This window comes from Podarcis pityusensis, assembly GCF_964106645.2.
Source record: "Podarcis pityusensis genome assembly, chromosome: 2".
NCBI lineage: Eukaryota > Metazoa > Chordata > Lepidosauria > Squamata > Lacertidae > Podarcis > Podarcis pityusensis.
The window spans coordinates 112,087,259-112,111,247 of NC_138029.1; the positions used below are offsets into that span (position 1 = coordinate 112,087,259).

The 23,989-nt window shown below is 49.5% G+C and overlaps 1 protein-coding gene across 4 annotated transcripts in view; it reads right to left on the reverse strand.

The window, feature by feature from the left end:
* Positions 1-23,989, reverse strand: part of DDR1 (discoidin domain receptor tyrosine kinase 1) — a 105,364-nt gene that overhangs the window by 3,913 nt on the left and 77,462 nt on the right. For 3 of the 4 annotated variants that reach the window (XM_080991672.1, XM_080991671.1, XM_080991670.1), the window contains exons 5-17: positions 22,576-22,723; positions 22,049-22,151; positions 20,136-20,322; positions 18,602-18,848; positions 18,254-18,406; positions 17,946-18,109; positions 16,296-16,494; positions 10,201-10,311; positions 9,478-9,716; positions 6,088-6,215; positions 4,309-4,509; positions 3,170-3,404; positions 423-572 (exon numbers count right to left, since the gene is read on the reverse strand). In XM_080991672.1, coding sequence (XP_080847798.1) covers positions 423-572; positions 3,170-3,404; positions 4,309-4,509; positions 6,088-6,215; positions 9,478-9,716; positions 10,201-10,311; positions 16,296-16,494; positions 17,946-18,109; positions 18,254-18,406; positions 18,602-18,848; positions 20,136-20,322; positions 22,049-22,151; positions 22,576-22,723 — 2,265 coding nt within the window. The remainder of the gene's footprint in view (positions 1-422; positions 573-3,169; positions 3,405-4,308; positions 4,510-6,087; positions 6,216-9,477; positions 9,717-10,200; positions 10,312-16,295; positions 16,495-17,945; positions 18,110-18,253; positions 18,407-18,601; positions 18,849-20,135; positions 20,323-22,048; positions 22,152-22,575; positions 22,724-23,989) is intronic. The other variant, XM_080991673.1, reaches the window with a different exon arrangement.

The window sequence follows — 23,989 nt, forward strand, 5'->3', positions numbered from 1 at the left end:
AAACCCCCAAACCCTTTTGGAGCCCAGGGGCTCATTTGGAAATCTAATAAACCGCTGCAGCAAAAGGAAATAACCCGTTTTACTGAAAGAAAACTGGCGATGCTCAGAATGCACACTCTCTCTCAAAAAAAAAGGGTAACACAAAAGAAAACAGAGACCCCCAAACTGTTCATGTAACCTCCCAATCAAACAATGAAAACACCCATCAAGTTAAAAATATAATAATAATGGAGGGGCAGGTGCCAAGGGTTGTGTGTCTGAGAGTGCTATTGTGCTCATAGGTGCCATGTTGAGGAACCCAGATCTTATTGCAGATCACCCAGAAATCTTCTCATAGCTCCTGATCTGCCTTCCACCCACCCCAGCAGCACAGATTCCTGGAGAAGTCATCGCCTCCGGCCAAGCTCCCCGGTTTTTGTTACCTGCTTGCCCTGGTGCCGGAAGAACTCGCCGGCGTTCTCGATGACGGCTTCGTCAGTGAGCTGGCTGTAGGGCTGCTCCTGGCACAGCATAAGCACCTCCCAAAGTGTGACGCCAAACGCCCAGACGTCGCTGGCTGTGGTGAACTTGCCCTGAGGGAAACAGAGCAGGAAGGTGAATAACAGAGGCCATATTTACTTCTTGGTGGTCCTGGCACTCCCCACCCTGTCCATCCCTCACTTTCTGCCTTCGTCCTCAAGCACTGGGCGCTGTGGCCTAAATCACAGAGCCTTGGGCTTGCCGATCCAAAGGTCAGCGGTTTGAATCCCTGAGACGGGGTGAGCTCCTGTTGCTCGGTCCCTGCTCCTGCCAACCTAGCAGTTCGAAAGCACCTCAAAGTGCAAGTAGATAAATAGGTACCGCTCCGGCGGGAAGGTAAACGGTGTTTCCGTGCACTGCTCTGGTACGCCAGAAGCGGCTTAGTCATGCTGGCCACATGACCCGGAAGCTGTCTGCGGACAAACACCGGCTCCCTCTGCCTATGTATGCATCTCTCGTAATAGGGACACGGGTGGCGCTGTGGGTTAAACCACAGAGCCTAGGGCTTGAACCTTTGGGAGGTCGGTGGTTCGAATCCCCGCAACGGGGTGAGCTCCCGTTGCTCGGTCCCTGCTCCTGCCAACCTAGGAGTTCAAAAGCACATCAAAGTGCAAGTAGATAAATAGGTACTGCTCCAGCGGGAAGGTAAACGGTGTTTCCATGCGCTGCTCTGGTTCACCAGAAGCGGCTTAGTCATGCTGGCCACATGACCTGGAAGCTGTACGCTGGCTCCCTTGGCCAATAAAGTGAGATGAGCGCCGCAACTCCATTCACGACTGGAGTTACTGTATTTTTCGCTCTACAGGACGCACTTTTTCCCCCACCAAAAAGTAAGGGGGAATGTGTGTGTGTCCTATGGAGCGAATGCAGGCTCCTTGGCTTCAGCAATAGCAACGCGAAGCCTCCGAAGCGCAGAGGGAGCGCTCCCTCTGCGCTCTGGAGGCTTCGCGTTGCTTTCGCTGAAGCCTAGAGAGCGAGAAGGGTCAGTGCGCACCGACCCCTCTCGCTCTCCAGGCTTCAGGGATAGCCGCCTGAAGCCTTTGGAGCGCAGCGGGAACTCACGCTGCGCTCTGAAGGCTTCGGGTTCCTTTTGCTGAAGCCAGAAGAGCAAGACTCTCCTGGCTTCAGCAGAGAGAGAGAGCTGCGCGGCGCCCCTTCAGCCAAGCGGGAGGAGAAATGGAAGGGGCTCCGTTTCTCCTGCCGCTTCACTGAAGGGGCGCTGAGCAGAGAGGGGGAGAATTTATTTTTTCTTGTTCTCCCCCTCTAAAACAAGGGGCGTCCTATGGTCGGGTGCGTCCTATAGAGCGAAAAATATGGTAATTGTCAGGGGTCCCTTTACCTCAAGCACTTGGAAGACCTAGGCCCCATCTTCACAGTCAAAGCAGTGTCGCGTCACTTTAAAGCAGTGATGGCTCACTGCAAAGGATCCTGGGAACTGTAGTTTGTTAAAGGTGCTGAGGGGGTGTTCCCCTTGCAGAGTTACAGCTCCCAGAGTTCCCTGGGAAGAGGCACTGGCTGTTAAACCACTGTCATGCTGGACTGCAGAGGAATGGTGGCCGGAACCAGCCGGGGAACCCCCAAGGAAAGATGACTCAGAGCCCGGGGATTGGTGGTGAGACAACGATGGGTGGCCAGAGGGAGGAGACTGGGGGGAGGAAGTGGCGGCGGTTGAAGAGGGAACAGGGAATAGTGAGCTGGGAGGACACAGTCCTTTTTGTTGGGCATAATTCAGAGGGAAATTCCCAGGTGTCAAAAAAGACTATTTATGTACGCTACTACTGCGGCCTGCGTTTTGTTAACCCAATGGAAAACGAGCGAGGTCCCAACCAAAGAATAATGGCAACTTAATGCTGTATTTTTAATATTTGGTTGGGAGCCGCCAGCCAGATGGGTGGGGTATAAATAAATTATTATTATTATTACTATTATTATTATTATTATTAAACTTAAACTGATGGAATATGCACAGCTTGCAGATTTAACATACAGTATAAGAGAACAAAAAGAATGTACGTTTAAAGAAGACTGGAAAATGTTTACTGGATATATGGGTGAAAATTGTGTTCATTTAAAAACACTGGCAGCATCAAGATATATTCAACAGTGTAAATAAGTTTTGATTTGAAGTTCTTTGAGAGAAACAGGAGCCCCACCACAGCTCTCAGCACCCTTAACGAACGGCAGTTCCCTGGGTACTTTGAGGGAAGCCGTGCCTTTTTAAAAAGGGGTGTGCACAGTGCAGGCGAGACCATCCGTCTTTTAACATATCAAACTCTCGGTTGTTTTTGCCGGCCACTGAAAGCGACTCCATTTTGAACAGGGAAATGGCAACTAACAGAGGCGAGGCAAATGAGAAGGGCAAAGCATATGAGACGACCCTCAAAGCAGGCATGGGGAAATCCTTTGGCTCTCTCTGGATCTTGTTGGAGGAGTTGTAGCCCAGCAACATCCAGCAGGCCACAGGCTTCCCACCCCTGCTTTATAAAAATTTTACTTTATTTTAATGTATTTTTAATCTTTGTTGGAAGCCCCCCAGAGTGGCTGGGGAGACCCAGCCAGATGGGCAGGGTACAAATAGTAAATAATTATTATTATTATTAATATTATTATTATTATTATTATTATTATTATTATTATTCGGTGCTCTCACCATGAGGATGCACTCCCAAGCCATCCAGCGGATCGGCAGCACTGCCCGGCCCTGGATGCGGTAATAGTCCCCAGCGTAGAGGTTCCGGCTCATGCCAAAGTCAGCGATCTTGATGGTGAAGCCTTCGCCTACCAGGCAGTTCCGCGTTGCCAGATCGCGGTGCACAAAGTTGAGGGAGGCAAGGAACGCCATTCCTGAGGCAATCTGGGCCCCCACGTGGACCAGGGTAGGATAGCTAAGTAGCGGGGGGGGGGGGGGAGAGAGAGAGAGAGAGAAAGGCACATCAGGAACACTCCCCTGAGACCGAAGAGATGTAAGTGATATTCCCATCAGACACTGGGGTAGCTCTGTAAAGTGCTGGCCTCCCGGGAACGCAACCAATCAAGTTAGGATGCAATTGAATGGGACGGAATTTTCCCTCAAGATTTTAGTGAATTATGAATCCAGAGCATAGCTGTCAACGTTTCCCTTTTTTTATGGGAAATTCCCTTATTACGAATAGGATTCCTCGCAAGAAAAGGGAAAAGTTGACAGCTATGATACAGAGGAACATCAAAGCTCACTCTTTGCTGGCTGGCCCAGGACTTTTTACTTTGGTAGGTCTTGGCCGGGGAGCAGAGTGGGGAGAACAAGATGCCACACGTATTTTGAAATGCGTGCAGAGACTTCAAAATTGAAATTCATCCTTTGAAATTAAAGACTCAGGTAGCTGCTTTTAAAATGCTCAGCTACAAAGCCTTGTTCACGAATCCTCAAGCTACACTGTTTAGGCACCGGCTTGCCAAACACAATACTTTTCTACCACTTAAAAACAGTAACGGCCCTCTTAAATGCAGCAGCAAGTGCTGGAAAAAAATTCTGAAAGGGTAGTCTCTGTTAACCTCTTGCCTCGGAAACGTCCGAAAAATAACTGCTGCACCTGAAATGCACACCTGACGACCGACGCCATCAGGGCAGGACTTCCAAGGCAAAACGGGTTGGATTCTGCTGCCATGGAATCACAGTTGGAAGGGACCACGAGGGTCATCTAGTCCAACCCCCGGCAATGCAGGAATCTTTTTGCCCCACGTGGGGCTCGAACCCACGACCTTGAGATCTCATGCTCTACTGACTGAGCTACCCCAGCTTGGAGTCGGTACCCGATTGTCGGCTTCCCGCTGGGGCTCCCGCCCAGCTTGTCTTCCATCTCATGTCCGCTGAGGAACTGGTTGAGGTCTCCGTTCTCCATGTACTCCGTGATCATGCACAGGGGGTCGTCTCTCACACAAACGCCCAGGAGCCGGACGATGTTGAGGTCTTTCAGGCGAGACATGATCTTCACCTCCTTCAGGAAATCGTTCCTGGACAGGCAAGAAGAAGAAGTTGTCAGGGATAAACAAATAAAAGGGTTCTGCAGATCGAAAGATGAAGGTGCAAAAAAAAAAAAGGGGGGGTGGTTGGCGAAACCTGACTAAAATAAAATAAAATAAAATAAAATACAGTGGTACCTCGGGTTAAGTACTTAATTCGTTCCGGAGGTCCGTACTTAACCTGAAACTGTTCTTAACCTGAAGCACCACTTCAGCTAATGGGGCCTCCTGCTGCTGCCATGCTGCCGGAGCACAATTTCTGTTCTCATCCTGAAGCAAAGTTCTTAACCTGAAGCACTATTTCTGGGTTAACGTATGTAACCTGAAGCGTATGTATCCAGAGGTACCACTGTAAAGTGAAGTGAAGTGAAGTGAAGTGAAGTGAAATTTATATCCCGCCCTCCCCAGCTGAAGATGGGCTCAGAGCGGCTAACAACAATAAAAGTAACACAGCATTCTAAAATCAATTCATTATAAAACCAATTTAAAATCAAATTAATGGCAACCATTGGGCTAGAGTTCTGTGAGGATTGCCAAAGGAGGGGGTCAGGCTGTGCCCTGGTCAAAGGCCTGGTGGAACAGCTCTGTCTTGCAGGCCCTGCGGAAAGATGTCAAGTCCCGCAGGGCCCTAGTTTCTTGTGACAGAGCGTTCCACCAGATCGGGGCCACAGCCGAAAAAGCCCTGGCTCTGGTTGAGGCCACATCTGGCAACCGTGAAGCCTGAATTCTGCAAACTGGTACAAATTAGGCAACTGACAAAATCCCAATTGACCAGAAACGTTTGGGAAGTGCTGCCTCAGCACTTGTGACAAGGTGCCCCACTCATAGCATCTCCCGGGCTGGTTTCAAGCAGAGGAGGTGAGATAATGGTGGTCACATGAATGGGGCTGACTCTAGCTGTTAGGTCCCTGCCTAACTCAGGGCCTGCAGCCCAGCCAGGGACAATCACATCCCTTAAATCCCATCAGCCCCTGCTCAAAGGCAAGTCAGAACAAAACTGGAAGCAGGAGAATAAAGATATAGAGAATAGAGGGGAATACTCAAGTGATAGGACCCAGGATTGCAGAGATCCCATTAGCAGATGTTTTGAACATGAGGTTAGATAAATCTCTTCCAGAAGAGGGCCTGACATTCAGTTAAACCAGGCATAGGCAAACTCGGCCCTCCAGATGTTTTGGGACTACAATTCCCATCATCCCTGACCACTGGTCCTGTTAGCTAGGTATCATGGGAGTTGTAGTCCCAAAACATCTGGAGGGCCGAGTTTGCCTGAGTTAAACTGTGGAACTCACCCCCCATAGGAGGCAGCTGGCGGCCACCAACTTGGATGGTTTTATTATCACATTTTTGTATTGCATTAGATTAATATAAGATGTACATTTTTTGTTCCTTCAGCTTGTAAACCGCCTTGAGTATTGTAAGATAGAAAGATGGTATACAAATTAAAAATGATGATGATGATGATGATGAGGCCTGGGCAAATTTTATGGAGGATCAGGCTGCCAAACTACACACACACACACACACACACACACACAGAGAGAGAGGCAGAGAGGTTTGTACACTTACCTGGCATTCTTAGTGGCGTCAGAGCGTAGAATCTTCACAGCCACCAGCAGAGGGCGCCCCTTGCGCACATTGAAGGGGAACTCCAGGCTCGGAAGGTCCTGCGGGTTTTCCACTTCACACAAGTGGACCTTTTTAAGGAAAAAAAACAAACCTGGTGACTCTGGGAGGAAGGAAGAGAACAAGAAACCAGCCTCATCTCCCCCCCCCCCTTTCTCCATCACTTCATGGCTCCATTGCAAAGCAAGCAGGGCCAGTTGTGACATTCCCACTCTTCACGAGAAAATGCACTTGAAGAAGAAGAGTTTGGATTTGATATTCCGCTTTATCACTACCTGAAGGAGTCTCAAAGTGGCTCACATTCTCCTTTCCCTTCCTCCCCAACAAACACTCTGTGAGGTGAGTGGGGCTGAGAGACTTCAAAGAAGTGTGACTGGCCCAAGGTCACCCAGCAGCTGCATGTGGAGGAGCGGGGAAGCGAACCCGGTTCACCAGATTACGAGTCCACCGCTCTTAACCACTACACCAGCTTGTCAAGTGTTGGGTGCCAACTCAACTCAACTCAACTCTGGTTGCCAACTGATGGGTGTTTTACCTACCCATTCGGTATTTTAGCTCAGGTTTTGTAATCAGGTAAGTTTGTGAAAACTGCACATGATTGTGAGGGGTTCCCCCCCCCCTCCTCCACTGACTCCATTCCCTTGATCAGTTAAGCTCCACCCCCTTGTGGCCTAAACTCGCCAAGCTCCACACCTGACGTTCCAAAATCGGCACTAGTAACCTGTCTTTTGGCCCCACCAACTGACCTGTGGCTCCACCCAGTGACCAGATATTTTTACCTTAAGCAAAAACACAACAATATGTCCCACCCACCCACACTGGGCTTCACAGCGCCCACCATCCTTTCCAAATAAAAAAGGGGTCAGAAGCCAAAGGCTTCTGGAAATCTGCCGCAAGTGCAGGGAACTTGTGGCTCTCAAGATCAGCCCCAGTCAGCATCACCAGTGCTCAGGTATGATGGGGGTTGTGATCGAGCCAAACCTGGAGAGCACAGGCCACCTCTACCCTTGGGGGGCCCAGCTTCCCAGGCTCTCAACTGTTACGCCTTTCCTGGCCTTGTTTTTCCCTAGGCCTTCAGCTTATTATTTACTCTTGCTTCAGCACGTGGCGCAGGTCATAAACTGAGGAGCTTTGCGAAACAGGTTTGTCCTGAGCAGATGGGAAGTCTTCCAAGTGCAAAACCTCAGCATCACTCAGCATGTTCTCGCCTGACATTTTTAAAGCCCTATGAAAGTACGTGTAAACTAAGAAGCGGAGGTTGATGAACGTATCCCCACAAAAGAAAACTGCCCACTAAGAGCTATTGAGCCTTGGCAACGCGCTTAATTATAGGGCTGACTAACTAAGGAATTAGTGATGCATGGAAGCATAAAGAAGGCTGATCACCAAAGAATTGGTGCTTTTGAATTATGGTGCTGGAGGAGACTCTTGAGAGTCCCATGGACTGCAAGAAGATCAAACTTATCAATTCTGAAGGAAATCAGCCCTGAGTGCTCACTGGAAGGACAGATCCTGAAGCTGAGGCTCCAATACTTTGGCCACCTCATGAGAAGAGAAGACTCCCTAGAAGAGACCCTGATGTTGGGAAAGATGGAGGGCAGAAGGAGAAGGGGACGACAGAGGGCGAGATGGTTGGACAGTGTTCTCGAAGCTACCAGCATGAGTTTGACCAAACTGCGGGAGGCAATGGAAGACAGGAGTGCCTGGCGTGCTCTGGTCCATGAGGTCACGAAGAGTCGGACACAACTAAACGACTAAACAACAACAACTAAGGAATGTCAATTACACAGCACGGCGACACCAGGGAAGGAGGACAAGGGCAAGCAACGCTGTCTGAATAATCTCAGTTCCATGCATACAATTTCTGCTGCTGTAATGGATTTGAGCATGGTTTTAATTTTGAGAATCATTTGCACGCTGCTTTGAGATCCTCTCAGGTCTGTAACACAGGATATGATATTTCTCAATAATTTTTTAAAACCTTGCACTTTAGCGGTATTGACTATCGGAAAGGCAGTAGGTCAGTGGTGGTCCCAAAGTTTAATCCCCAGCATTTCCCAGGGGCGTTGAAATTCTGGAGAGATGCTGCTGCCAACCAGGCCAGGAGAAGGCAATTTTGTGATTGTCCAAAGTTGTTGGGACCCCAATTCTAATCAGCCTCAGATAGCATGGCCAACAGCCAGTGAAGAGGATTAAACTAATTAGCTGATTTGTTACAAAAGTTAACCCCAATGGAAATAAATAAAGCATACATTTAAACCAGCATAAAAACAAAGCAAAGAAGCTCATATTTTAAAAAGGAAGGGCTAAAATATCTCACCCACTGAAGGAGGCCACAGATAACCAAAAGCCAAAGTTCTTGCCTGGTGCTTAAAGTTAAGTCATGACGGCACCAGGCGAGCTTCCCTGGATAGGGCATTTCACAAGCAGGGAGCCACCACTGAAAAGGCCCATTCCAGATCTCCCCTGGATGGGGCACACAGAGACAGATTCGGAGTGGCATTGGGTGCCACGCTGCAGGCACTAAGACAATGGTCTAGAATGGAGCACGAGAGGTGGGGAGGAGGCACCAAATTATAGTGCCACGCAGGGCACCGCTGAAATTTGAGAGCCCAAAGTCCGCCACTGGCACAAAGAAGGGCTCAGGTGGCTCTTTTCGTGGCGGGTGGGGGCTGTTAACAGGTTGTTCTTATTCTGATCATATATGTCGTGATCTTTTCTGTGAACCGCCCTGAGACCTCCGGGTATAGGGAGGAGAAGAAGAAGAAGAAGAAGAAGAAGAAGAAGAAGAAGAAGAAGAGGAGGAGGAGGAGGAGTCTGGATTTGATATCCTGCTTTATCACTACCCGAAGGAGTCTCAAAGCGGCTAACAATCTCCTTTCCCTTCCTCCCCCACAACAAACTCTCTGTGAGGTGAGTGGGGCTGAGAGACTTCAGAGAAGTGTGACTGGCCCAAGGTCACCCAGCAGCTGCATGTGGAGGAGCGGAGATGCAAACCTGGTTCACCAGATTACGAGTCCACCGCTCTTCTATAAATTCAATAAATAATAATAATATGGGGAGAGGTGGTCCTGTAGTTCACATGGGGATGACAGAAGCTGAAAATTCAACAAGATGTGGAGAGAACCACTTTGGCTGCTCCTGACAGAGGCAATGCAGAGCTGGTGCACCAGAGGTCTAACTCAGTGAAAGGTACATTTCCTGCGTCCCTTCCCCTTGTGCTCTCCTGTTTTGTTTCTTTAAAAGTCCATCCCACCTTCCCTCCGAAACAATCATCCACAGCAGCCTTCATCATCTTAAAAAATTTCCTTCTACACCTACAGATGGACTCACCTCTCCAAACTGCCCTTCGCCCAGCTTCTCCTTGAAGACGAGCCTCTCCCGGGGGAATTCGCCCAGCGCCATGTCCTTGCCAGCGAGGGCGTCCACCGCGATAGCCGGGACCGCGTAGGTGTTCCCACCAGTCACCCCTTGCAGGTTGATAATGTCAGCTTCAGCGTAATGCGGAACGTTGTTCTGGAAGCCTGGCTGGCTTCCCGCGGTTTCCGGTTCCATGTAGTCAGCGCCACAAGCTGTGGGAACGAAAGACAGGGATAAGGAAACATGGAGCGAGTCCACTTCCCCCAGCTAACGCGGTGAGGTTATTTGCCCCGCCCTGAGGATGGCTGCTTTTTGCAGGGACCCAGCAGCCGGGTCAAACGCAAGAGCCACTTGGATCTCAGCTCTGGGCAGAAGGGACCCTGCGCAAATCCTCGCCCCCTCCAGCCACCCCGGAAGCTGCTGCGTCGCAGAACCTGCAAAGCGGAAAGTTGCAACGTTGTCTGAGCCAGAGAGAGAGAGAGAGGTTAGCCATGCACAGGATAGACAAGAGGGAAATGAACTGGGGACAGACATATGGTGTGTGGGGAGGGTGGGTGGGAAGAGAGATGGAGACAGACAGCGCCCCCTGGCAGGAGAGGGGGAGAAATGGCAGTAGGCAGAAGGTTCTCTCAGCTTGGAATGTGGCCACCCAGGTTTTCCCCCGTCGCGCCACACGAGTTTGGCCGCCCTCCTTACCATTGGTGTTGATTGGCTTAACCCGGTTGGGTGGCGGGAAAGCAGGCCTTCCCATTGGCTGGGCATAAGTGGCCAGGAAGAGGTGGTAAGCCGGGTTGCTGAGCAGCAGAGCTGTCGGGAGAACGGGGAGGGCGGGCGGAGAAAACAAACGGGACGGATGAGGAACGGACAGACGGATGGAAGGACGCACACGGAAGGGAAGGCGTGACACAGAGAAGAGGCAGCGCTTTAGGGATCCCTGTCCCTTGCCGGGGCGCTCTCGTCCCAAACACAACAGCCAGAGACACAGACACCAAATGACGTGTAATATAATAATGGGGACACGCCATCGTTAGCGCTTCGGAGAAAAGGAAGGAGTCTTGTCCAGCCCTCCTGCACTAACTCACTCTAAGTCCTTGCAAGGAAGCCAGTAAAGCCTTTAAAGCCATATGCAACCTAGGACCCATGTACCATAGCTGTCAACCGTCCCTTATTTGGCGGCAAACTCCCTTCTCCCAGCACCGTTTCCCGCTGCTATCCCGGATTGATGATATCCCGTAAATTTCCTGGGGTTCAAAGGAAGCAGCTCCTCTCCCTCGCTCCCTGCCGGCCAGGGAGGAGGGAGGCTCCAACTGTGTTGCTTGGCTGCGTTGCTCACCGAATAAGGAGTCTGAGAACAAATGGGGGGTGGAGCTTGCATACCTTGTGCCAATCAAATTGGCCACATTGCCTGGGGACTCGCCTTTGCTCAACGCTTCCCAGCGGAGAGGTGACGGTGGTTTTCCTTGCTGCATCCCCTTTGCCGGGTTGCTGCGCTGTGGGAACCACCGCTTGATGCTTTATTTGGCTGCTGGTTGACTAAAATCCCTTATTTTGGCTGCTGATCCCTTATTTTCGAGGCTGCTGGTCCCTTATTTTCAAATCTGTAAGTTGACAGCTATGCCATGTACCTACAGGACTACCTCTCCTGGTATGCCCTGCGGAGGACCTTAAGGTCCACAACACTTTGGAGGTCCCGAGCCTCAAGGAGATTAGATTGGTTTCAACCAGGGCCAGGGCCTTTTCAGCCCTGGCCCCGATGTGGTGGAACGCTCTGTCACAAGAGACTAGGGCCTTGAGGGACTTGACATCTTTCTGCAAGGCCTGCAAGGCAGAGCTGTTCCACCAGGCCTTTGGTTTGGACTCGGTCTGACCCTTACGTTTCCCTCCCCTTACGGTCTTGATTTATCAGCTACTTTAAAAAGAAGCTGCATTTTAAATTGCATTTTAACCTGTATTTTAAATTGGTGGTTTTTTTCTCCCTCCCCCCCCCCCCTTTTCCCCCTATTATGTTTTTACTGTGATTTTATTGGTGTTAGCTGCCCTGAGCCCGACTCTGGCCAGGGAGGGCAGAGTATAAATTATTATTATTATTATTATTATTATTATTATTATTATTATTATTCTATTCCTGTCACCTCCTGGTTGGGCTGGGAAATATCCCCTGTCTGATATGAGAGGTGGAAGAAACCAAATGTCAAGAAGGTGGTTTCTGGACTAACCATCCATCAGGGGTTTCATGTCTCGCTCCAGGAGAGCACTTTCGCCAAGTGATCCTTCCCTCCGGCAATCTGAAGTGGTGTAATCCAAGAAGAGCTTCACCAACTTGGCTCTTGTTTCTGTAAACTAGGCCTCGGGCTACAACTTTAACTAATCTCTGGGTAGTTGGCAGAAATGTGGGGTTCTCTGGAGGGTGGAGTGTGTATGTGTTGAACACACAGTGACTACAGGATGGGGCCACAGAACAAAATGCAGTAATGGTGGGAAGGGGCAGCCACAGCTGCAACGTGTGGGGCAGTGGTTAAGAGCGGTGGACTCGTAATCTGGTGAACCAGGTTCGCTTCCCCGCTCCTCCACATGCAGCTGCTGGGTGACCTTGGGCTAGTCACACTTCTCTCTGAAGTCTCTCAGCCCCACTCACCTCACAGAGTATATGTTGTGGGAGAGAGAGGGAAAGGAGATTGTTCGCCGCTTTGAGACTCCTTTGGGTAGTGATAAAGCGGGATATCAAATCCAAACTCTTCAAATGAGCGGAGAATATGCAGGATCTTCATTCTCCCTCCCTCGTCATATTTTTCATTTTTTTAGATGTTCTTTTGGCTTCCTTTCCCAGTTCTCCTCTCCGTTTTTCCCTCTCTCAAGATAACAGAAAAGCACTGAGCAAAGCTAAACACCCATCAAAATGACGTAGTCCTTCCTAGACCTAGACTTCCTAGATGTCAAAGAGAACAACAACTACCAGACCTTTAGAAGACATCTGAAGGCAGCCCTGTTTAGGGAAGCTTCTAATGTTTGATGCATTACTGTATTTTAATATTTTGTTGGAAGCCACTCAGAGCGGCTGGGGAAGCCCAGCCAGATGGGCGGGGTATAAATAATAAATTATTATTATTATTATAGACTGCACCACTCATAACCACAGGCAGTGTCACGTTATCAAATGCTCATTCGTGCAAAAGGTTCTTCCTTGCATGTAGTCAACTAGCACATAAGGAGAGAAACCTAGCCTTCTTCTTGGTGTGCTGGTTCTCTACTTGCAAGGGGCTCCTTTTATGCAATGAAGCGTTATAAAAGCTAGCCCACCATTCTGCTATATGAATCGGTATAGTCCAGGAACGTCCTTGTGATGGTTTTGCTGGACATATAGATTGGTCCATTGATTCCTGGCTCCTTTAAAAAGCACTCTGCTTCCTTCTTTCCTTCCTTGAATGTCACCCAGACATTCACAGCTTGCTAACAGTTCACAGCAAAAGCCCAGCAATATACAGCATATTGTATTGACACGTGCAAGCAACCCCCCAAGAAAACCCCTAAAAGTATGTGGTGACGTTGGGCTCATTTACTTTGTTGTTACATCTCCTTCCCACAGGCCTTGGACACCCGCACCCCTTTCTCCCTCTGCCCAGCCTTCTAGACATCCCAAGAAACCCCACAAAATTAGAGAGCTGTTCTATTATTATGAGATGTTACCGTATTTTTCGCTCTATAAGACGCACCAGACCACAAGACGCACCTAGTTTTTGGAGGAGGAAAACAAGAAAAAAAATATTCTGAATCTCAGAAGCCAGAACAGCAAGAGGGATCACTGCGCAGTGAAAGCAGCAATCCCTCTTGCTGTTCTGGCTTCTGGGATAGCTGCGCAGCCTGCATTCGCTTCATAAGATGCATACACATTTCCCCTTACTTTTTAGGAGGGAAAAAGTGAGTCTTATAGAGCAAAAAATACGGTAATCACAGGGGCTGCACAATCTGAGCCATTGCTTGCTGGAATTGCTGAAGTGAACTCCAAGAGACCCTTGCATAAGATTAGCAGTGTGTTCCACCAGTAAAAGAGGTGTCTAAATACATTACAGAATTATAGTGGCTGGCAGTGCTGCCTTTATTTCACAATAAATACTTCAGTTGGGAAACTAGTCAGTAAAGCTCTCCTTTAATGATGTGGTGAATTTTAATCCACGTTTAAAAGGCCTGCCTTGTCGTCGTTTATTAAAGGCATTTTGTCTCTGGTTTGTTACTCTAATGGGAAATAAAAATAAAATATTAATGACCCCCTTTCCTTTTAACCACAAAGTGGTAGTTTTGGCTTGTTCCCAACATAAATATCTCTTCACAGTATCATAAAGCGTCTCTGCCTTTATTAACTTTCAGGAGGAATTTGAAAAAATTCCTGTTTCCCCAAGCACTTGTTGGCTGAAGATTACTGTTGCTGAAAAGCCCTGTAATCGCTGGGTGGAAGAATTTAATTTTTTAATTTATTTTTTTTAAAAAAACCAACAACAACCTGCAAGTGGTTTCAATAGGTTTTTAACGGTAACTGCTTTTCAATGTTTTAAACTGTAATTGTTTTAAGACTATTTTAGAATGTTTTCACTCTCAAATTGTGTTTCTGTTTGCAATCCTGGTAAGATATAAATTCAATAAATCAATATGCGAGCACCTAAAACGATAACTCGGAAAAACAGAAATACATTACAACCCTCCTAGATATATTAAAAAAAAACCTGTTTGGGTCTCAAGTACTGTGAGGACTTGCTTTTCCCAGGTCAGCTTACGTGTACATTAAGAGATGCCTTGAAGGCCCTTCCCCGGGGTCCCACCACCCATCAGACTAGCAAAGAGAGAGAGAGCCTTTTTGGTGGTGACACCCCTGATTTTGAATTTAACACCTTCTTGGTGCCAGGTAAAAAACACTATTAATTTTTTTCAGGCCCTTTTATTGAGTATTCTACAGTGTTAAATAAGTAGTTTCACTGTGCTAGGTAAAGGTAAAGGGACCCCTGTCCATTAGGTCCAGTCGTGACCGACTCTGGGGTTGCGACGCTCATCTGGCTTTATTGGCTGAGGGAGCCGGTGTACAGCTTCCAGGTCATGTGGCCAGCATGACTAAGCCACTTCTGGAGAACCAGAGCAGCGCACGGAAACCCCGTTTACCTTCCTACTGGAGTGGTACCTATTTATCTACTTGCACGTTTAATGTGCTTTCGAACTTTTGAACTGTGCTAGGTCAGTTCAAATCCACATTCATTTTTCTCTCATTCCTTCTACTTGGAGGCTAATTGCACACCCCCCCAATATATATATATATATATATATATATATATATATATATATATGCATATACATATATACATACATACATATATGCTGTTTTAACAACATTCTTTGAACAACAGGAACAAGCGGGTAGGCAGGGCTGGAACATCACAGAACAATCAACCTCTTTACTGAGAGAAGAGGTGGAAATTGAGGGGGGGGAATTTTAGTTGCTGTCGTTGTTTTTACCGTCGTCTGTGGTTGGTTAGGACCCCCAACGAGTTGAAAGGATTGGAGCCAACCACTTCACTAGTTAAACGGTTATTCGTCAATACGAAATCTTTCACCTGGTTTGCATGTTTTCCAGGTGTTCGTAGGAGCCAGATTTACACCAGTGATATATGACTCAGTATTGTCTAAGCTGACGGGCAACAACCCCCTGGGCTTTCAAACAGGGGGTCTCTCACCGCCCTATCTGGAGACGCCGGAGAACTTCCCTAAACCATGGATAGGCAAACTAAGGCCCGGGGGCTGGATCTGGCCCAATCGCCTTCCAAATCCGGCCTGTGGACAGTCTGGGAATCAGCGTGTTTTTACATGAGTAGAATGTGTGCTTTTATTTAAAATGCATCTCTGGGTTATTTGTGGGGCCTGCCTGGAGTTTTTACATGAGTAGAATGTGTGCTTTTATTTAAAATGCAAATCAGGGTTATTTGTGGGGCATAGGAATTGGTTCATTTCCCCCCAAAAAATATAATCCAGCCCCCACAAGGTCTGAGGGACAGTGGACGGGCCCCCTGCTGAAAAAGTTTGCTGACCCCTGTCTAAACTGTGGAGCATGCACTCTGCTCTTCAGGTGCAGCCCTTCCCCTCCCTACTGAGACTTTGGTGCTTTTGACAGAAGCTCAAGATTCTTCCTAAGCAACCGTGGTCCCTTTCAGCACGAAGCGAGATGAGCAGCAATCTCCCACACCTCCCAACAGCCGAGTCCTCTCTGAGCTTTCTGCAAACATACCGCAGAAGTGTGGAATTTGGTGCTGGGCTGAGAATTCAACACCCCAAGGACAAGAATGTTCACTTGAACAAGCGAAAAGAGGCAGGGAAGAATCGCCCAATGATCTGGGCAAAGAGCCACAGCGCAGTAGCTGGACACCTGCGCTGCATGCAGAAGGTCGCTTCTGCTCAATCCCTCCAGTGGGGACTGGGAGAAAAACATTACCGGAAACCCCAGGCAACCACTTCCGGTCAGGGTAGACCATGCTGGTCTAGATAGGCCAATGGTACGAAGATCCTGTGGAGGAACTTAGGTTTTCTATGTGCTCCCTAGCTCTGACCACTTACCTAGGTGCCCATGAGGTATCTGGGTTGCTCTGACCCTCAGACGTTCCCGTCTAACGCCACCCCTACAAAAGCCTCTCCCAACGGTTCAACCATTCGCTCGCTGCTCCCCTCAACAGCTTCGGACTTCTCTTCTGCAAAACCACAACGTCCCTCCGTTTTAGTTCAGCTCCGCCCTCCCCAGAATCCCACAACCGGCCCCTCACCGGAGTTCTCGGCGCTGTGGGGCAGATCCGGCAGTTTCATGCGGGCCCTGTTGGGCTCCTGGTACTCCGTCTCCCCCGAGTGGATGCGCTCGTAGCGGTTCGAGTGCCGGTGGGAGCCCATCGTGTTGTTGATGACGATGGTGTCGCTTGGCGCCGACAGGTGGACGGTGAGGTCGTCGTCCGAGATGCGACGTTGCGCCTAAGGGGCATGGAAGTGTCAGTCGCTCGAGAGGCCATGACAGAAGTGCGAGCCTCACATTGCTCAGGCCCTCAAGGCATTAATTCGCCCAATTCTACTTCTCCTTTGAGAAACTGAGGGGAGTCTTGACATCCCTTTATTTATACCTTGTCTTCCTGTCATGGTGTTGTCCAGGCAGCCACTCACCAAGCACTGACCCAACCCAAACTTGTTGAGCTTCCGCAAGGTGCTGACTTTCTGTGTCTTTGGACCCTACCCTGGACTTTAACCCCACAGATTCTCCTGCGCCTCAGATCATTCCAGAACTGTTGGCTCTCTCTCGGCCTACCTAGTGGTGGATCCCAAGCTGGGTCCCTCAGAAGTTTATCAGAGGTTACTTTATGAGGAGATTGGTAATGGCAGACAAGCTGCCCCAAAAGACTCCCCCCCCCCAGTCATACATTCAATAAATACAGTGGTACCTCGGGTTACAGATGCTTCAGATTACAGACTCCGCTAACCCTGAAGTAGTACCTCGGGTTAAGAACTTTATCTCAGGATGAGAACAGAAATCGCACGGCGGCGGCGGCAGGATGGGCCCCATTAGCTAAAGTGGTACCTCAGGTTAAGAACAGTTTCAGGTTAAGAACAGACCTCCAGAATGAATTAGGTTCTTAACCCGAGGTACCACTGTAATGACAATCATGTTCATTGGCTCTCTGTGGCCAGTCCTCAGTGCCCTCCATAACCAATCTTCCTCTGCATGTTGTAGGGGAGTCGCTGGGCACATTCTGAAACTGTTTCCCATTCAGGTAGGCTGTTAGCTGGGCCCAGGAGGCCTAGTGCCCCTTGTAGCCTTTTAAGGGTGCCCTACAAGTGCACCCCAGAATCCCAGTAGACCTAAGAAAGCCAGTGTCATTCCGGACAAGGCTCCAGCATACAAAGCCCCATGGCCATGAAGTTAACAGCCTGGCCATGGCCATGAAGTTAACAGCCTGGTTTTGGGGCAGGCACTATCACTCAGCCCAACCTACTCCGCAGGTTTGATGTGAGTATAAGGGGCTCTCCAGGGTCTCAGGCAGAGAAAAATATCCTTTTAACTGGAGGCGCCCTACTGCATCCAAAGCCACCTTTCCCCACTGAGTGAGAGGCCCTACCCTGATCAGTGAGTCATGCAGAGACGCAGCGGGTGGGCTCCTCAACAGGGGAGCGATCCTTAATTCCACATGCTTTAAAAACAAACCTTTACAGCAGTATATTTAAAAGTAAGATTCTATTTCTAATCAATGCAATCAGATGTGTCTTAGCCAGCAAAAGTTGGGCTGAGTTAACAAAGTCTTAAATGCACTTAAGCATTTAAGCATTTAAAATTTAAGTTGCCCACTCCAAAGCGGTAAGACCACCTTAATTGGGGACCATTGAAACCTTGGCCACCCATTTCATCATCCTTCCTGTGATGCAGCCCAGCTTACCTTCCCCAAGATCTTCTGCCAATATTGCCGCCAGAGGATGAGGAAGATGACAACCAATAGGAGAAGGATGATGGCCACCAGGCACCCAATCAGGATGGAGGTGTTGCTGTTGTCGTCCTTTGCAATGGGCTGCCCTGATTTTGGTTCCCCTTGACTTTCCAGATCTTAAAAAGAAACGGAGAAAAATAATAATAAAGTCCATTCATGGCCTCCGAGCGCCGCCATTTTGAAACAGGTGGAAGTTTGGGCTCAGGGTGGGTGAAATTATTCCTTAGGTAGCTTTACTCTCAGGTTTGAGGGCTACTCACCTTGCAGCGTGAGGTTTGAGCCAATGTTGGCTTTCTCGTTCTGCGCAGAACCCAGAGCCGGTGAGATGGGAGCGTCGTGGCCTGAGGGGTGAGGCAGAGCGATCACTGGAGGGCGGCGACTTGAGGCCGAGAAGGAGGGGTCATCCACAACGTCTGGAAGGAAAAGGAAATGCGAAGGATAACCAAGTGACGAAAGGAGTGGATACGACAAATAACTGTAACAACAATTGTAGAATAGCAATTAGAGCGCTGGGCCGGGACCTGGGAGACAAGGGTTCAAACTCTCGCTCAGCCTCTTCTGCTCTCCACCTGCATGGCTCTACGCCCAGCCAACCAACCCCAACTCACCAGAGAGAAAGCCAACTTCGCTGAAAAGCATCCACTCGCCGGCAAAGTGGAAGTGGCACTGGACGAACTTGCCGAGCCGCCCTCCCAGGTCCACCGTGAGGGAGCGGGCGCTGGGATCCCTCACGTCCACGGCGAGTTGTTGCGAGACAGGCGTGGGCTCCCAGGCCGTGGCCAGACTGCGCTTGAAGAGGCAGTCCACCTGCCGGAAGACGCTCACCCCGTGCGTGTGCATGTTGTTGCAGTGGACCTGGGATGGGCGGGGAGGTTGGATTGGGGCAGCGGGAGGAAAAGAAGAGGGTTAGAGGCACAGTGACAAAGGAGAGGTAATTTCAAAGCAAGCTTATTCCCTTGCCATCCCCATCATCGTCTAAAGGTCGATCGAAACCGAACACTCATTTAACTCACGCAATTGCAAGCTTACACAGACCATGAATAAATAAATAGAAAGGGAGACCCTTAACTTTTCAGGCTTTGGAGCCTCTTGAGAGATTTTCTGGGGTGTCCCATGGGGTTTTGCCTGCACACAAAAAAGACTTCTAAGCCTTTCGCCTTGCTTACAGGGCTCTGGGTCATGCGAGGCCTCTGGGAGGCTCCCATGAGATCTCACAGGGCCATGAGTCTCAGAGGCCTACCACAACCCTCCCCTAACCCTGTGAGCAGGTGGGCCAACACTATGGGCCTGAGGCCTCTACAGCCATACACACACACCCATGTTTGTTAGGAAGGAGCTCAGCCCCTGCAATCTTGAGGGGACAGAGGAGGCCTGGCGGGAAGCTGTCCCGGGCCACGAAGTGTGGGAAGACGCCGTGCAGACCAGCGTGAGAATGTCGCATCAGAAGGAAACCTGCTTGGCCTCTCCCGATACAAAAGTCATCACGCAAGCAGCACGCAATGCCCATGATGTCACACACACGATGCACATCATGCGTGTGACATCAGGCTTCCCCCCCCCCCATGTTGGGCGCATCTCAGCGCCTGTAAGGAATGAGCAGAGCTTAAAAAGCTGCTTCTGCTACAGGTTTTCCTTATTTGTCACAGGAGGAAGGTGGGTTCCTATTACAAAGTTCTCAAGCGTTAAAGGCCAGGTTAGAAAGCGCGTGTATCTGAAAACTACAGAAGGAGGCTGGTGAGATGACGATGAGGGGTTAGATGGAGAAGAGGGAGCAGACTGGAAGGGGGAGATGTCAGCAGCAGGAGAGGTGACAGGGTTTAGTGAACAGGAAGAAGCTGCGGCAGAGAGCAGTTCAGACTCTGACTCTGAGGCTGAAGCATAGGCTGGAGGGGAGAGTAGCCAGGAAGCAGAGTGGAGACAGGGTGCTGAAGAATATAGGGTGTCTCCCCCTACTGCAACCAGCTCCCCTCTCCTTCAGTCCTGGCTACTGCTTCATCGGGCAAGATCTCTCCTGGAAAGAGTTGCTGAGACCACTAGGCCTGAGCTGAGTTTTGCTTCCTCGAATCAAGAATTAACTGCACTGGTCTCAGGTGACTTATTGTTTTCGTTGCTGACCTGACTCCAACCACGACACTCGCTTACCTTCATGTAAGTGAAGGCTCTGAGCTGGTCAAACTCAAACTCCATCTCGACGAAGCCCTTGGGGAAAGAGCTGTTCCTCCAGCCTACGTAGTCGTACCCTGGCCAGACGCGCAGCTCTTTGTTGTGGGTGAAATCGTCCAAGCCAACCACCCCATCGGTCAGCTGGCCAAGGCCCCCAAAATGCAAGCTGTGGTTAGAATGGAATAGAATAGAGTTGCAAGGGAGTCACTAAGGGGGGAAAGAAAACACTGGGCACTTGGGTCGAACCAAGGCGCCCCTTAAACGTCGCACTAGTGTGAAGGAGAGTGCATTTCTACGTATTCGTTCTAAATATTGACATAGAATTTAAAGACCTGCAACCATATGGCCAATGCCATGATCAGCAACACAGGGATCTAGCAGGAGGAGATATAAGATACAGACAAGATTCAGCCTGTTTCCTGGGTGCAGGGAAGGAGCTGTCAGTGCTTAATTATCTGGAGCCCACCTCGCTGGCTGGAAGACACAGCAGCCCTTCCACCATCCTCTGATCAGAGAACGAGTCCCCTGAGTGTCTCCAGCTCCCCAGCCTTGCAGAAGTCAAAGACTGCAAAATAAGCAAGGGCTCTTTTAACCGCCCAGTCAGTTCCTCCAGAGCTGAATGCGCTCCAGGTCTTGGCAGCCTACAGGAGGCTTTGGTTGGCTCCAGCTCCCTGCTGAGACAACATCTTCTGTGGCAGGCTCACAGGAAGGCAAGTCACAAAGGAGAAAGCGGATGAGAACGGTACCTCGGACAGCTCCAAGGGGGACCCTGCTGGCCAAGGTATAATCCTAAAGCAGATAACAAGAGGAAGATGCTTCAGCCAGTATGGTTTACCTGGAGCTGCCCAAGGTCCTTATCTATGCTCTCGCTCTCCTCTGATGTGTTTCTGACTTGCTACCTGCTTTCCCTGTGAGACTCAAGCTCCTCCAGAACCGGACAAGTGAAGCTGGCTATGTAGAAGAGAAAAGGCCCCATGCCATGGAAAAGACCCACACAGCTGTGCCTTCCTCATGGCTACAGGTCTTTCGATGCTACAGCTACACTACAAGATCAAGAACACAGAAAACTTGGCTGCCGCAGCACAGCTATAGTGTTTAGAAGGTTCCTCAATATTTTCAGAATTTGGCTGGTGTGGCAGAAGGTGTAATAAGGCAGGTGGCCAATATGAAGCTAATAAGTTTTAGACACCTTTATTTAGTTTTCTTCTCTCATTCAGCCCCTATCTCCTCTTCTTTCCTTTTTCTCATGCAGTTATCTATCGCTATGGGTCACCCACCTAACGCTGGGCCCTCCTTCTGTTAATGTTCTTGTTGTTCATGTCTGCATTTTTCCCCAGCACAAATCCTGTCATAGTCCTATCTCACCTCCGTTTTATAAAAAAGGCAACCCAGGCTAAGAATGTGATTTGCTCCAGATGACACCCTGAGCTTCCGGCTGTTTGAACTCCACAACTATTAAACAATGAGAAACTCTCTTTGGGTGGAGTCACACAATCGGCTTGCAGCCCCTTTCACAAGATGACCAAACAGAAGTTCCCTTCCTGTTTTCTCAGGAGATGAACCAAACGTCTGAACACATTTTGAAGTGCAACTCCATAATCCCGGGCCATTGGCCACGCTAGTAAGGGCTGATGGGAGTTGTAGTCAAAAACATCTGAAGACCACCAGGCTGAGGGAAAGCTGGTCGGTCTAACATAACCCAGTGAACTGACAGGTGATGAAATCTTCAGATAACCAGACGCATCATGTGATGTCTGCAGCTGTCATGTGACTAACCTAGTCATCTGAACCCACCCTTTGAAGCTGAAGTTTCAGGCTGGGATTGCCGTGCTTTTAGGGCCACCCAAGCACAGAATTCAACAACAGGGGGGCAGGGATGTTCACTCACTCACTTGCTGACGCTGTGCCCATCGTAAGTGGAGTCATTCAGGTAGACTGGTTCTGGAACTAGAGGCATGACCTGGCCGAGAGGAGCCGTGTACGACTGAAGTCCATCTGGTGGAAGAAAACAAACACATTCAGAAGAAGACCTTAAGCTGATGAAAGGCCTCAGGAGGATCAAGTTTCACGTGCAGCAAAGGCTTTTGGGTATGTGGAGTAAACCACAAGAGGGGGTGAGGAAAACAGGAACATACGAAGGAGCCTTCTGTTCAGTCAGACGGTTGGTCTATCTAACCTAATACCATCAAACCTGATGCCGTCCAGGAATTTCCCTTGAACTACAACTCCCATCAGCCCCAGAAGCCCGGTCAAAGGGTTGGGATGATGGGAGTTGTAGTCCGAAAACATCTAGCGGACTCAAGGTTGGGGAAGGTTGCTGTAACCACCACATCGCACTGGCTCTGCATATGCACGCGAGTGCAGGAAAAGAGCTGGACCGTGTTGTTGCGTCAAGGACAAAATAAATCAGCTGGCTCACCTTTCCAGACGCAGCCATAGAGCTCCACACGCAGGCAGACACTCATGACTCGGTCCGCACGTGGGTAGAAGCGGACGTAACGGGCAATAACCGGGGGCCCCAGGTCCTTCAGCACCACTTCTTCTGTATTTTCATTACCCGAAATCACCTAAGGGGCAGGAAGTTAGTTTTCTGTCATTGCTTGGGAACCTGCGCAGGCAATGGCAATTCTGAGCTCTGGCATTTGAGTAAAGACATTGGTGGAGTTTTTAAAGCCAGAGATGGACAACCTGTGGCCTTCCGGGTGCTGCTGAACTCAGACTTCCATCAGCCCAATCCATCAGGGATGACAAAAGCTATACAGTGGTATCTCAGGTTACATATGCTTCAGGTTACAAACGCTTCAGGTTACAGACTCTGCTAACCCAGAAATATTACCTTGGGTTAAGAACTTTGCTTCAGGGAGAGAACAGAAATCGGGCTCCAGCGGCGCAGCGGCAGCAGGAGGCCCCATTAGCTAAAGTGGTGCTTCAGGTTAAGAACAGTTTCAGGTTAAGAACAGACCTCCGGAACGAATTAAGTACTTAACCCGAGGCACCACTGTAGTCCAGAAACAACTGGAGGGAGTCACACTAGCCATCTCTGGTTTAGGCAGCGCACAGTGCATTGTCAGGACTATAACTGGGAAGTAGTGCATAAGCAAAAAGATCGGCCTACCATACTAGGAAAGGTCCTCTCTCGGGTTAAGTACTTAATTCGTTCCGGAGGTCCATACTTAACCTGAAACTGTTCTTAACCTGAAGTACCACTTTAGCTAATGGGGCCTCCCGCTGCTGCCGTGCCGCCGGAGCACAATTTCTGTCCTCATCCTGAAGCAAAGTTCTTAACCTGAAGCACTATTTCTGGGTTAGCGGAGTCTGTAACCTGAAGCGTATGTAACCTAAAGCGTATGTAACCCGAGGTACCACTGTATTAGACACAGAGCCAGTCCTCAAAGAGATGTAAACCTGTTTCTGGGCTCTCCCACTTCAGAGAGCGAAAAACTCCATCTAAACAGAAAACTACAGGTCATCAAGAACGGTTCTTGCCCAGCCTTCTCCCTGACATGCTGTCTTCACATGTGCAGGATTCCCTTTTTGTGGAGAGGCTGGCTGCAAAACTGGTTTCTAGTCCTGTCCCCCTCCGGAATGCAGGTGGAGTGGGGGTTCCCATGATGAAATACACCTTTCTCAGTAGCGGGCAGCGTAGGTGAGACGTTGCAGCTCAACTGAGCTCCAGTCAGTTGGATCGCTTCTCCCTACCAGGAGGCGGAGAGGTAGGGGCAAGGCAGAGGTGAGGTTGGTGCAGTGCAAACACACCAGCAGGAGGGCCAGATTGGCTCTGCAGGTGTGTTTGCACAGGGACAACCGTGCACCACTGTCTCACCTTGCCCCCT